The sequence below is a fragment of the Ovis canadensis genome, chromosome 11 (genome assembly GCF_042477335.2).
Source record: "Ovis canadensis isolate MfBH-ARS-UI-01 breed Bighorn chromosome 11, ARS-UI_OviCan_v2, whole genome shotgun sequence".
Lineage (NCBI taxonomy): Eukaryota > Metazoa > Chordata > Mammalia > Artiodactyla > Bovidae > Ovis > Ovis canadensis.
Window position 1 is genome coordinate 44,548,143 of NC_091255.1, and position 13,404 is coordinate 44,561,546.

A 13,404-nucleotide genomic window follows, 5' to 3' on the forward strand; every position below is an offset into this window, starting at 1 on the left:
AATGATGGGAATTTGGAGTGGAACGATTCCTTATTTGCAGGACTGCCATTTCAAGGTGTCTATTATTTACCCCCGGCCTCCCAGCAAAATGCCAAAAGCGCTCCCCCAGTCCTCATAAAAAACAGAACCACCCTTTGCATTTCCAAGTAGCCCCCAAGGAGAGGTGGCATCACCCTGGGTTGAGAACCACCCATTTTACTGATGAAGAAACAAATGCCCAGGGTAGGGCTGGGGGCTTCATGGGGAATGACTTGCTCAAGATTTCAAGTGGTGATGAGTGGCAGGCCTTGACTTTGGATTTCCTCCTAAACTTCCCATAACAGGCGCCCTCTCCTGCATCTCTCTGAGACTTGCACTGAGAGCTAGAACTTCAGACCAAGTCCCCTCTCTGGACTCGCCCTGCCCATCTCCCCAGTACCCTCCGTCCGCACAGGAGCTCGAGCAGCCACTCACAATGATGAGAAGGATGAAGTAGATGAAGTTGTAGAAGGAGTGAGCGTCCATGACAAAGTACATGATGTCGACCCAGCCCTCCAGCGTGATGACCTGGGGAGGGTGCAAAGGGGCAGGTTACTTCTGGGCCCCCTAGAGTGGCCTGCAGTCTCCTCTCGAGGCCCTGATCCCAACTCAAGCCTGAGGATGACTACTCCAAGCCAGGACTGTGTCCTAGCACTTGGGCTCTGGGAACTCTCCCAATGCCCAGGCTACCCCACCTGGAAGATGGCGATCCAGGCATAGCCAATGTTGTCGAAGTTGATGGCACCCTTGAAGGGGTTGTGCTCCCCCGCAGAGCAGTTGGTGTAGTACTGGTTCCAGTTCACGCAGGTGGTGTTGCTGGAGCTGTTGTAGGCCTCGTAGTCCAGGCCGCAGGGCGGGCCGCCACCCCCGTCTCCGCGCAGCGTGGGCACGCTCCTGCAGGAGCGCATGCCGTTTTCACGAGGCTGGGAGCAGATGAACGGGTTCTCATCCTCGTTCTCAGTCTGGTAGTAGCGCTCCAAGTCCACGCTCAGGGGGCTGAGGAGCAGACAGGAGTGAGGCTGAGACCAGGGTTTTCAGGGGACAGGGCCCAGGAAGGGAGAGCTGGGTGGATGCGCTGAGGCACACAGGGCAAGCACTAGGCAGGGGCAGGGGTTTGTGGGTGCGCATGAGGGGTGCCAGGAGCATGCAGATTGAGGGTGAAACTCCAGAGTCAGGATATGGGAAGGCTCCATTCAAGGGCAATGGTTCTCAATGTGGCTGCACTTTCGGCTCACTGAGGAGCTTTTAAAAATTCCCACACCCAGGCTGAACCCCATACAAATGATATCAGAATGGGGAGCCAGGGAACCCAGGCCTTAGCAGTTGTCTCAACTCCCCAGGTGACTTCAGTGTGTAGCCAAGTTTGATCGGCAGACATATCATTAATAACAGAAGAGGTATGTCACCAGCGACAGGGACTGAGGGAGGTCCCAGCCCCACAGTCACTCCCAGGTCACCTCCCCGCCCATGTGCCACTCACAGGCTGAAATTCTCAGGCAGGAAGCATCGGTTACGAAGCAGTCCTGCCCACAGCTGGACACCAACGATGCCGAAGATGAAGAAGACAAAGAAGCACAGCAGCAGGACGTTGCCCAGCATGGGCAGCGTGTCCAGCAGCAACGTGACGAGGATGCGCATGCCTGTAGGGGCAGAAGGCACGCTGGGGGTGCCAGGCTGGCCGGGCTAGGCTGGCTGCCACAGGCCTGGCAGCACTCCCAGAGAGGACCCACCGGGGCCTCTGAGGCTGAGGCAGCCCGGCTCAAGCTGGAGGGGGACCAACAGACACTGCCAACTCTGTAGGCATCCCTCACAGCCCCTAACCCCTACCCACTCTCCCTCTCGGCCCACCCACACCAGTCAGGGCACAGTACCACCAAGGAAGGGCAGAGTGGCCACAGTGTCCAAAACAGTCTCCAGCACCACATCCTACCTAACTCTCCTAACATCATCACAGAGCCAATACCATCATCCTCAATTTGCAGATGAGGATCAAGGCTCAGAGGACTGGCATGACTTGTCCAATATCATAGAGCTGCCAAATACAGGTGCCAGGACTTAAAAACCAGGTTCTCTGCTTCTGCATCCCACTTCGCAGCACACACACACACACACGCACAACACACACTCCCATCCAACGTCTTTCTCTCATCAGTCATAATCACCTGACCCCAAAGTCACTGGGGAAACCAAGGCAGAGAACTCCAGCAGGGATGTTAGCTGGGAGGAATTTCCCTCTGAGAAACAAGCCTTCAGCGGGGACCAAGATGACCTGCACTTTCCCACGGTTCTGAGCCCCCTTCCTGAGTCTAGCCTCTGCCTGGTCCAGTCTCTCACATCAGGACCTGAGTGACCTGAGGCTGTTTTCTCAGGTGGCCATTTGTTAACAACCTCTTCCACAGGGAAAGCCTCCAAAAACCTGCCCCCTAAGATGCTGTTAGATATGGCCCACCTTCCCTACTCCAGATCTAGGATGTCAAAACCAGCTAACGGGCTTCCCTGGTGGCACAGATGGTAAAGAATCCACCTGCAGTGTGGGAGACCTGGGTTCGATCCCTGGGTTGGGAAGATCCCCTGGAGGAGGGCATGGCAACCCACTCCAGTATTCTTGCCTGGAAAATCCCCACGGACAGAGGAGCCTGGCAGGCTGCAGTCCACGAGGTCACAAAGAGTCAGACATGACTGAGCGGCTGAGTACACACAGCAAGCTAGCCCCTAGGCCACCAAGCCCTTGTCAAACACACAAACCTCTAGTGACTAGTTTTGACCCCTAAAGTGCCACTCATGTGGCCTAAAGTGCCACTCCTTGACCCCTCCAGGGAAAAACCTTCTAAGCAGCTGCTAATTAACCCTCCTGATGACTACAGCAGCCCACCCACCCCATCCCTCCCACCCGACCAGTCCAGTTTTCTCACTCAGTCACTCTCCCTTCCCCCAACCCCAGCTCCCTTCAGCTTCTCTGTGCTCCAACTGAGATCAATTCCTCAGGGTTTGCATTAAGGGAATTACACTGGTAGTTAGAGGCCTATAAATCTGCCAGCCATCACCTGGAGTGGGAGAGAAGAGAAGGTATGCCTCTGTCTGGAGATCGCGTTAACACCAACATACCTCAATGCCTGGAAGACACACTGAGCACCTCTGCCCACCCCGACACACACACACATCCACACAGAGGCACGTGTGCACAAGCAGCAAAGGGGGCTACTGCTCCAACAAACACAGAGCCCCAGAAGCATGCCCCCACCCACCCCACTGGGACAGCAGCAGAGACCATCTGCAGTTTGTGTAGGCTGGGGAGTTGCGATGGGGGCCTGAGCAAGGGTGGGGGGCGGGATGTGGGGGGAGCTGGAGCTGCCAAAGCCTGGCTGGCTCAGAAACCAATGCGGTTTAATTTAGATAATGGTCCCGGCAGTCAGTTGCTGCAGCGGCTTGGAAGGGGGTGGAGAGGGACATAGGCGGGAGGATGAGGCATGGGGCGGCCTTGTCTTGAGAGAAGCCATGCTCAGTGTGGCCACTGCGGTTCCAGCGAGAACCAGACTGCATGAGATGTGGCCCCGGCTAGAAAAGGCCGTCCCACTCTGCACCCATTTCTCCTGGCCTGCCAGCTCTCCACCCTGCTCCCACCCAGCCCTCTTCCACTGGAGGGAGGGTAGTGTAGCTGAAGGGAACAGGTCATCTGAGACCTCCTGAGACTAGGACCTAAAGTCAGGCTGAAATGAGGGGGAAGAGCCTTTCCAGGCAAATCTCACAGTGCCACAGCCGATCTGGGGGCTCCCTTTGGCTCCAGTGGCCCAGATTCCCACTGAGCCCTTCTCCGAGGGGGTCTGCCTCACTCTGCCAGACCCTGATGAGGCCTGAGTGGCCAGGAGGTAGGGGTGGGATCTGAGACTTCCATATTTCCTCTTGGGGTTCCCTGTTCAGGGGCTGAGGGCTGAGGGGGTCACTCACTGGGCACCCGGTTAATAGCCCTGAGGGGTCGCAGCACACGGACTGTCCTGACAGCCGAGAAGCTGACGTTCTGCAGGTCCAGCGAATACTCCAGCATCCTGCAGGGAGGGGGCCAAAGGGAAGCCCTTTGAGTCTGAGGCCACCATGAGGGTCAAAAGAGGTCAATGAGGAATCCTGCTGGGGATTCAGAATCCTCCCCTTCCACCAAGGGACCCTGAAAGGCCAGCTCTCTCCCTAGGGGCAACGCCACCCTCAATCCAAGGACGAACTCATCAGAGACTGAACAGAAAAGAGTGTGGATGGAGGGGACCCTGTTTGAGCACGATAGGCAGGGCAGCCCTGGACCCTCAGTGGACAGTGGGAGAAAGCAGTGCTGCAAGTGGGCAGGGGCTGGGGGCCAGGCCTAGAACCCTGGACCTGGGGAAGGGACTTATCTGATCCATCACTCTTCCACTCCAGGCCCTCACCCTGCAATGACGATGAAAAAGTCAAGCCGGTTCCAAGTGTCTCCCAGGTAACATTTTTTCCCAAAGATGCCCAAGGCCACCATCTTCACCACCATCTCCACGGCGAAGAAGGCAAAGATGAAGTCATCAAAGGCCTGATATGGGGACAAAAGGCTGCTGAAACTGAGAAAAGGGTGGGCAAATCCCCCCCACCCCATCCCCACCCCCACCTCTGGGCTCAGGGCCTCTTGCAGAGTCAGGGTTATAAAGATCAGGAACTGCCCTCTCGCTCACCACACACGTGCTCACCTGCAGAATCCGGCAGCGCTGGGAGTCACAGGCGATGTCTTCACACGGCCGAAACATACCCAAGGTCACACAGTTGAGAAGGATGACCAACATACTGATGCGCTCAAACCAGGTACCGAGTGGTCAAGGAAACAGCTGGCCAGGTGAAACCTGATCACCATCGTGTCCAAGCACCTCCTGCTCCTGGGCCTCTCAACCCCATCTGAGATGTAGCCACGTATGCTGGGAGGATGCTGGCCTACATATCATATTGGCCCCCAGGCCCAGACCCACCTCTGGACCCAGCTTCCTCTTCTGTAAAGTAGGAAAAGCCACAAATATCCTGACTATTTGCACAAGCCATTTAGGGGATAAAATCAATAGTGCTTGTTGGAAATGCCAGGCACTGAGAGTTTGCTGCTGAATCTGAATCCTATTCTCCCTACCTCCCAGGGAAGATGTGAGAAGCAAATGAGAAAATGCATGTGAATGTGTTACACAAACCTAAAGTCGGATTATGCCTGCCTTACAGTTTACCAAGCACTTTCACGGCATGCCACACTGGATTTGCACAATAGCCTCAGGAAGTATCTGAGCTAGAACAGATCACCTTCTTCTGCAGAACTCAAGGAAACTGAGGCCCACACAGAGTCATGTGCTGAAGGTCACGGAAGAGACCCAGGCAAGACGGAGGTTTCTAAGTTTCTGATCTGGGATAGTAGCTTCCATTGCTGCTCAGGCTGCAAGGAAGCTGCTCAATGCTGTCACGACCGCACTGGCACCAAACTGACAGGCTGAGGCAGACAAGTGCCACAGGACCAGAGGCACAGGCCGCCTCTTCCCCATCAGCCCCCTGGCCTCTCAAAAGCCCTCAGATGGCCTCCAGACACATTCACACGTCTAAGTAATGAGGACCCACTACATACCAGCCCCTGTACTGGACACAAGCCCTCAGCCTGGGCAGAGCGGACAGCACCGTGTATACAGACCATGCCACCACCACTCCTTCCCAGGGTCTTGAGCAAAGCTCTGTTTTGCAGCAAAGGGGAGAGAGGTCTTTTTAAGTGCTGAGTCTTTCCACATAGTGGATTTCGTTAAGGGATTCACTTCTAGCCCCTCAGCAGGAGAACGTGCAAAGTGGCTTCCAGACCTTAGAAAGTTCTGGGGATTGAGCTCACATATAAATGATTGAGCATCCCATTTTCTCAAGGAAAACATGAGAGGGGTGGGAAAGAGTAAAGAGGCTAGAAGCAAGCAGAAGTGGGAGGCCAGAGGAAGGAGAAGGCCTCGAGGAGGAAGGTGCAGAGGGCGTCATGGCAGCCCACAGCGAGACCCAAGAAGCCCGACTCAGTGCAACAGTCAGGGCCCTGAGCAGACGCAATCTTCCCGTCATAACTGCACTTTCAGAGCTGAGAAGGCTTTGGCCGGGGACCCAAGAACTTTCCTTGAAGCTGGTTCCAGCCATACCCCATCTCTGTCTTGAACCTCAGACCAGTCTCCCTGTCCAGGAGTCCACACTCAACCTCCTCCAAGCCCTCCTACCCCCTCCTATCACCCAGGCCCTTTTCCCTCAGACTCACATCCCTTTCCACTGACAGGTACCCAAGCTTCCCAAAGCACTACAATTTCCCCAACCTTACATCCTCACAGGAATAAGAGTTAAAAAAAATTTCCAGGCTTTTGGGGTAAGTAGATGGAATGGGGAAATCAAAGGAGTGCTCTGTTTCCATGGAGCTGTTTTCCTGAGTAGAGCTAGAGCCCAGTGGATCTCTCCCCAGAATGAGGGTCAGCCAGGGGTCACCCTGGAATAAAGGGGACAGGGAAGGAGCTCCCTTGGGACCATCATCTGGAAAAGGAAGGACACAATTACCTTCAAGAACTGGCCTGCTTTCCCCAAGATACCCCCCTCCTCTCTTCTGCAGGGAAGAGGTTCTGGAAAGGACCCATATGAGCAGATGTCTCCACATGGGGGGGAGACGGGCAGTGCTCCTGGAAAGAGGAGCTCCTGGGACACCTGTTTGGACCTCCCTAATGGCAGTGAGTCCATCACATCATCTGTGCCCTTGTTTCATCTCCCTCACTGAGGCAGGGGCACTCTGATACATCCAAGCCCCTGCACAGCTTAGAGTAGTGCCTGCCCTGTAGCAGATGATCAATGCCTGGGAAGAATGAATGAACGAATGAACGGATCAGTCAATCAATATCCCTGCCTCGAAGCCAGATGTATCTCCCATTCATGTTTTCCTACCTCAATTGCTTCAACAGCGATAAATTAGTGATAACTGGGGGTGGGGTGAGGAGGAGTGACACTGTAAAGGAGCTGTCCATCTTTCTACCCGCACCGTACACATGCTCATACTGAGGCTTCTTGTAGCCAGAGTCTGCCCGCAGATAACCCCACCTCCAGCTCTTAACAATGGAAGCCCCTTCTTAAAAGCCCCCATAGGCAATTCACCTTACTCCTAGGTACATCCTGCAACTCTCACCTCTCCCCTTTCCCTATAGATAAACATAAATGGAAAGTGGAAACCCCAAGGCACAGGAAAACTTGGGACAATCTTAACTGAGGAATAATTAATGGGGATGGGGGTTTTTTCACCCTTGTCAGGGTAGGGCTCATTTCCTTGAGAATATAGCCGTATGTCACTGTGTGATGTTCCTCTGTTGCCATAGCAACAGGAGGATGTGTCACCAGGTGGTGTGGATTTGTTGCCATGGTAACGAAAAGGACCCTTTCACATATGAACTCCCCTTACCCAGGCTTCTGTCTTATCCTCATGCAGGGAAGGGGAAGTGGGGAGACCCACAGGTTATCAGCTTCGGGAGGGGGGAACCATGTGACAAATCTCCATAGTAACCAGGGGAATGGGGGACACTGGTTGCCATAGTGACTGTGAGAGACCTGTGCAGTCACATGTCTGCTGTTGCTATGGTGACTGTCCGGGCTGGAGTGGATCCCAAAGGGGGAGGTGGATAGGAGAAGGGAGGATCTTTCTTCTCCCAACAACCCACCATCAAAAGCAGAGAAAAAGGAAGTGCAGGGTGAGGAACCCCACTCCCATCCCTCCCCGTCTTCTCCCTCCAAGAAAAAACTAGAGCGTGTTATCTGCACAACTGAGTCTTCTCTGTGGGGCTTTATCTAGAGCCCTTGCCTAGTTAGGCAGCTATAAGAGAGAGGAAGGCAGAGCTGGACCACCTCCAGGGGTATGGGGGCTCGGGCAAGGCATGATGGAGAAGGGAAGCAGCCCCCCAGCTGTCCCATTCCCTGCTAGGAGCCTGCAAATCTGAGACTAAGGAGCACTAAAGAGGAAACTGGCCTGGACCCAGGAATCCTGGCCTCCTAGTACTCATTGGGAAGGTGGGGTGCTTTTCTCACTTGGCCCTGGAGAGGCTGGTGTCTATGAGTTTCAGCATTCCCCAGGTGGGGCGAGACCTAGGGGCTCAGGAGCAGGGTTCCTGTTGGGAGGCTGAAAAGGGGATTCCCCCAGTCAACCCCCCCCACACAAGCCTGTTTCACAGTGGTCTGCCCATCGCCTGTTCCAGAGTGTGGGTGTGTGGGGAGGGAGGTTTCCAGCTAAACTGAAAGCTGTAGCCCTGAGCAAGGCAGCCAGCCCCACCCAGAGACAGAGACGTGAGACACGGGGACACAAGAGAGCCGGCCCGCTGGAATCTTTGGGAGGGAAAATAGGCCAGAAATCTGATTCAAATGTCTGTGACTCTGTGTGTGTGTGTGTGTGTCTGCGTGCATGTGTGTGTGTGTGTGTGTGTGTGAGCAGTTGTGTCTGTCGCCATCCTGGCTGAGGCAGGCAGGGCGGGGTGAGAGCTCGGGCAGGAGCAGGCAAGGGTGAAGGGGGGCTGTGTGGTCGGGATAATCCCAGGAATGGCTCCAACTGGCACTCTGGGTGATGGGGAGTCCCCCAACAGTTCAGAGGAGCAGAGTGTGTGTGGAGCCGGGAAGAAAGGTAGGCCTGGGACAAAAAGAGTGCGAGGGGGTGCTCTGGCCCTCTCAGCCTAGCTCAGTTCTCTAGCCCCGGCCCTTCTCCCCAGAACCCTCTCTGGAGGGCCTTGGGGTTGAAAATGAGAGGGGGGAGCTGGTGAGGAGACATGAAGAACACCTCCCTTCCATTTTCTCTGAGGACCAAAATGGAGACTTCTCCCTAGGGAAGGGAAGCGGGGGAACTTGGGACACTGGGATGGTGGCAAGGAGAGCTCCAGAGACTCCCGGTGCCCCCTCCCCTCCAGACACACACACCCGCAGACACCCGCAGCTCACACACTCACACTCGCTTCTGGAAGCCATTAGGGCCTGCTGCCCAGGCCTCCCCCTTCTCCTTCCCCCACTCCCGGCAGGCTCCCTTCTCCCCCTCTGGCCCCCTTCCCACTCCCCCTCTCGGCATCCCAAATGCCAGCCTGTGATTTCCAAATGAGAAAAAGCTGTGCTGGGCTCTGAGCTTGGAGAAACTCCTACACAAACTTCCAGATGTGACACAACAGCCGAGAGGGAATGCTCAGGATCTCCTTCCCAGGAGGGGAAACGCACTCCCTCACACGTGAAGACACACATATGCAAAGCCCAACACACTCCCTTCCCTATAGCCTGGGAGGAGGGGGCCTTTCTGACTGTCCATGAAGCCCTGGTCTCCCCAGTACCAAAATATGCACTCCCAAGCGCCTCCTTCCTTTACTGTCACCCCTCCCTCACCAACACACACACACACACACACACACACACACACGCACACATTCACACATACACCATGTCCCACCTGGGTCTAGATCCCCTCTCTAGGAAACCCGGTTTCTTAAAGAGGCTGAGAAGAATGCCGAGAAGAACCTAGCGAGCTTCAGTTCGTTCAGGGGAGGTGTCCTGTCCCCCAGGCCCAGAGGTGCAGCCAAGGGAAGCCTCGAGAATACCAAAAGGACTGAGAGAAAGATCGAGGTCCAAGAGTCATTCCAGAGCCCCTCTGATGAGAAAACACAGGTTTCTTTTGATACAGGATGTGATGAATATGCTGAGGGCACATTTGAAGCAGCTCCCTTGCCAAGAAATTGTTCTCCACCCATCCTCAGCCAATCCAGGCTTAGGGGCTTGTCCAGACCTAGTAAAGCTGATGCCCCACACCCCAGACTCCCACCACTAGAGGTAAGCTTGCCCCCCTACTCCCAAGATGAGCACTGGGCCTCCACCTCTCTTTCCTCATTCCAGCCCTCTCCACTTGCCCTTTTCCAGACCTCCTCAAGGAAGAAACCTGATTCCAGACCATCCAATAGCACCTAAGATAGGGTAGATGGGGGAGATGCTGGCCAAGAGGTCTGCGGCTTTTTGGAGGGAAAGAGAAGATAAGATTTCTCTCTACACACATACCACCACCACCACACAACCCGGGGGCTCCTGAGAAGGAGGAGTCGGGTCTAGTGCTTTTTCACATTCATGGAGAGGGTGGGTGATTAGGAGTGGAGAGGAGGGAAGCCCCAACACTGTTCTTTTTTAGAGACATTTGTTCCCCAACTCTACCACTGAGAAAGGACTCTGGGGTGGGGGGTGGGGAGCCCAAATGTGCCAGTTCAGCAGGTCCACCTTTGAGGCAACCCCCTTTTTCTGCAGCTCAGAGAGAAAGGAAAGGGCAGAGGATGGAGAGAGGGTATGATGAGGGGAGCTTCCTAAAGACTCACAGGGTGCACAGGATGGGGGTTGGGGGGGAGACCCAAGCTCACATCTCTGCTTTGCGCACTAGAGGCAGCAGAGCTGCAGAGAGAGAGGGCAGCACCAAGCTCTCCCCCTCCCCAAAGCAGAGTCCCAGTTGGGCTCTCAACTGGTTACAGGGGAGAACTGACATCTCTCACCCTGGGTCTAAAAGGGCCTCTGAGCTGGGAAGAAAGAGCCAGGAGAAGCTGTCAAGACCAGGGATGGCAGCCCATCCCACTCCCCATTCCTTTCGGCAGTGGTGGGACTCACCCAGGAGCCAGGAGCTGGGCATTAGTCAAGCAGACTAGGGGCTAAGGGGGAGAAGCCATGGGGGTAAGGGGGCTGGGGTCTCCCACACAATTCCAGACAGGGCACAGGAGAGAGGGCAGTGCTAAATCTATCCTCCTGGAATGTGGGGCTTGCCTTTCACAAAGCCATCCAAGGAGCAGACATGAGGTGGTGGCCCTGAGCTTTCCTCAGGGAACCAGCTCAGTCTTACTGTCCCCCGTGCCCCCCACTGCTTTCTCGGAAGGCTGTGGTCTCCCATACCTGCTTTGCAGTCAGGCAGGAGTGCTCCTATGGAAAGGGGGTGGGTAACTTGGACCTGCTTAATCCCATCCCCCACTTGCCAAAGCTCTTGCCACAGTCTTTCCCTCCACAAGAAAAAAATCTAGCACAAAACTCCCCAAGCCAACCTTAAGCACCCCGCACTGAATAAAGAACTGTGGAGAAGGGAGGCACTCGGAGCACTGGGTTCCTACTGAAAGGGTCTTTACTCCGACTCTGGGTGCAGATAGCTTTCCTCCACCACATCTTGTTCTCATTCTGCGCCCCTGACATCAGCCGCCGCCGGAATCTCCTTGTTGTGCCTCCAACCCGCGGGGTGGGGGTTGGGGGGAGGTTAGGACCTGGTCCCCACCCCCCAGCATCTCCCTCAGGGTCAGTGAAAACGTCAGTCTCAAGGACCAGGTCGGGGCGGGGGTGGGGTGGGGTGGAGGAATTAGACCCTAGAATCCACTGCAAACTTTGGAGCTGGAGCAGGAGGGAAACCCAGGAGATTGCGGTACCCCCTCCCCCGTCCCCGCAGCTTCCTCCCCACCCCACCCCCCAAACTCGGAAACCAAACCCAGCTCGCTAACTGGCGGCGGGAGGAATAGAGCTCCCGGCTCCCGAAGCTTCCCACATCTGGAGGATGACGACCCTCCCTTGCCCACATCTGGAGAGCATCCAGCTGCCAACCAATGGGGGCACGTCGCCTCTCTTTTCCTGGCCTGGATCCCAACCCCTCAAGGAGGACTGAGGTGTGTGTACCGAGGTGGGGCTCGCCTGGGGTATCAGCCAAACCACTCTGACACCCGCTCCCCTCCCTAGCAGCCCCCCTCTCATCTGCCCATCTTTCAAGCTCACTTCTCCGACTCACCTGGCTTTTGGTTCCCTCAGGCGGTGGCCCGCCCCCCTGCGGACCCCCCAGCCCAGCCGTCGTGCCCCGGAGGATATGGGTTACAGACCGTGCGGAGACACCAGCTCCGCGGGCGGCTGTCCTGGCTCAAGTAGAAGAAAACCACCGGGGCCAGTGCAGGGTACGGCAGCCCCTCCGCCTCAGAGTCCGCGCTGCCGGGGTCCTTTTCCGCCGACCCCGGCCCCGGCCGGTCCCTGGCCCCCGACAGGTCGTTGAGCCGCATGAAGCTCCGAGGCTGTCCTGACTCCTCGGCGCCCGCTCCATCCTCCTCCTCGTCCATCCTCTGGCCAGCTGGGGCCCGGGAGGTTTCGAGAGGGGCTAGCGGCGCCCCTCAGAAAAGGTGTCCTCACGCAAGCGGGGGGCCCCGGCGGGGGCGCATCTGGGGGGCTCTAGGGTGCAGGCTGAGCCCCCGGGAGGGCCAGTTCAGCCCAGATCCCCCTGCCCGCAGGGGCATACTGCCCGCCGGGCGCCGGGTCGCAGGGAAGCCCCGCCTGGCGCGAGTCCCGCTTCCCCAGTGCTTTTAGGGCCTCCCGGGCCAGCCGGCCGGCTCCCCCTCACTTTGTTCTGGCTTCTTCGCTTCGCGCCCAGGCTCCGGTCGCCAAATTCGGCGCTACCTTCGGCGAAGCGGCCCCAAGAGGGAGAGAGAGGAGGGCTGGAGCGGGGGTCCGAGGAGGGGCGCCCCCTCTTCCCGCGGCGCAGCTGGAGCAGGATCTAAGGGGTCAGCATCGTCCCGGCTCCGCGCCAGCGGCGGCGGGGGAGGGGAGGAGGAATCTCTTTGGGGGTGGGTTTGGAGGGGGTGGGGGGCGGCTCCTTCCTCCTCCCGGCGGCCGGCTCCCGGTCCAGGAGGGGCGGGGAGGTGACGAGGGGCCGTCCCAGGCGGGGGTGGAGGCGGAGATGCCGCCGCCGCAGCCGCCGCGGTGGCTGCTGCTGCCGTAGCTGTCGCCGGCGCCACTGCCTCCTCCTCCGGCCGAGACGCGGAGAGAGCAAGCGAAAGCGGCGGCGAGGAGCCGGGCGCACACCACAGCTGGATCCCTCACTCCAACTTCAAGCCTCGGCCCCGCCTCTCCCCAGCCAGCCTCGCAGCCAATGACCGCCCGCCGCCGGCCCCGAGCCGCACGGCCATTGGCCGGTCGGCGTGGCAGTGAGGGCGGGGGTGCCGGGGAGAGAGCCGCAGCTGGAATCCGGTTCCCACCCCAAAGCCCGGGACCGCCCCTCTCCCCTCCTCTTGCCCCTGGTGTCAGCTCCAGAAGACCGGAGCCAATTAGACAGCTACCCAGACCGAACCCACTTTCCTATTGGCCGCTAAGGGCTCTGGGACTCTTCTGGAGGGAGCCCCAGGGACTCAAAAGTATTTGGAGTGGGGTCCTGGGATATCGTTGCGGGCCCCCGGGCATCCTTTGTCCAAGACCCCAGAATTGGACCGCAAAGGGAGGGCGGGGCTCAGCTCTGGGAGGGCCTGGTGCAGAGGGAAGCAGACGGCCCGGAGTGAGGGGTGTGACCAGGGTCCTAGAGCAAAACCTTGGTTAATCTCTCATCCTGGAGTTGAGCCTGGGAGCAGGACT

The 13,404-nt window shown here is 57.3% G+C and overlaps 1 protein-coding gene across 11 annotated transcripts in view; it reads right to left on the bottom strand.

The window, feature by feature from the left end:
- Window positions 1–12,895, bottom strand: part of CACNA1G (calcium voltage-gated channel subunit alpha1 G) — a 61,975-nt gene extending 49,080 nt beyond the window's left edge. For all 11 annotated transcript variants that reach the window (XM_069543105.1, XM_069543112.1, XM_069543107.1 and 8 more), the window contains exons 1-7: window positions 11,881–12,895; window positions 4,719–4,830; window positions 4,431–4,564; window positions 3,964–4,061; window positions 1,499–1,658; window positions 714–1,014; window positions 454–546 (exon numbers count right to left, since the gene is read on the bottom strand). In XM_069543105.1, the coding sequence (XP_069399206.1) occupies window positions 454–546; window positions 714–1,014; window positions 1,499–1,658; window positions 3,964–4,061; window positions 4,431–4,564; window positions 4,719–4,830; window positions 11,881–12,122 (1,140 nt within the window). In that variant the 5' untranslated portion in view covers window positions 12,123–12,895. The remainder of the gene's footprint in view (window positions 1–453; window positions 547–713; window positions 1,015–1,498; window positions 1,659–3,963; window positions 4,062–4,430; window positions 4,565–4,718; window positions 4,831–11,880) is intronic.
- Between the last annotated feature and the right edge of the window lie 509 nt (window positions 12,896–13,404).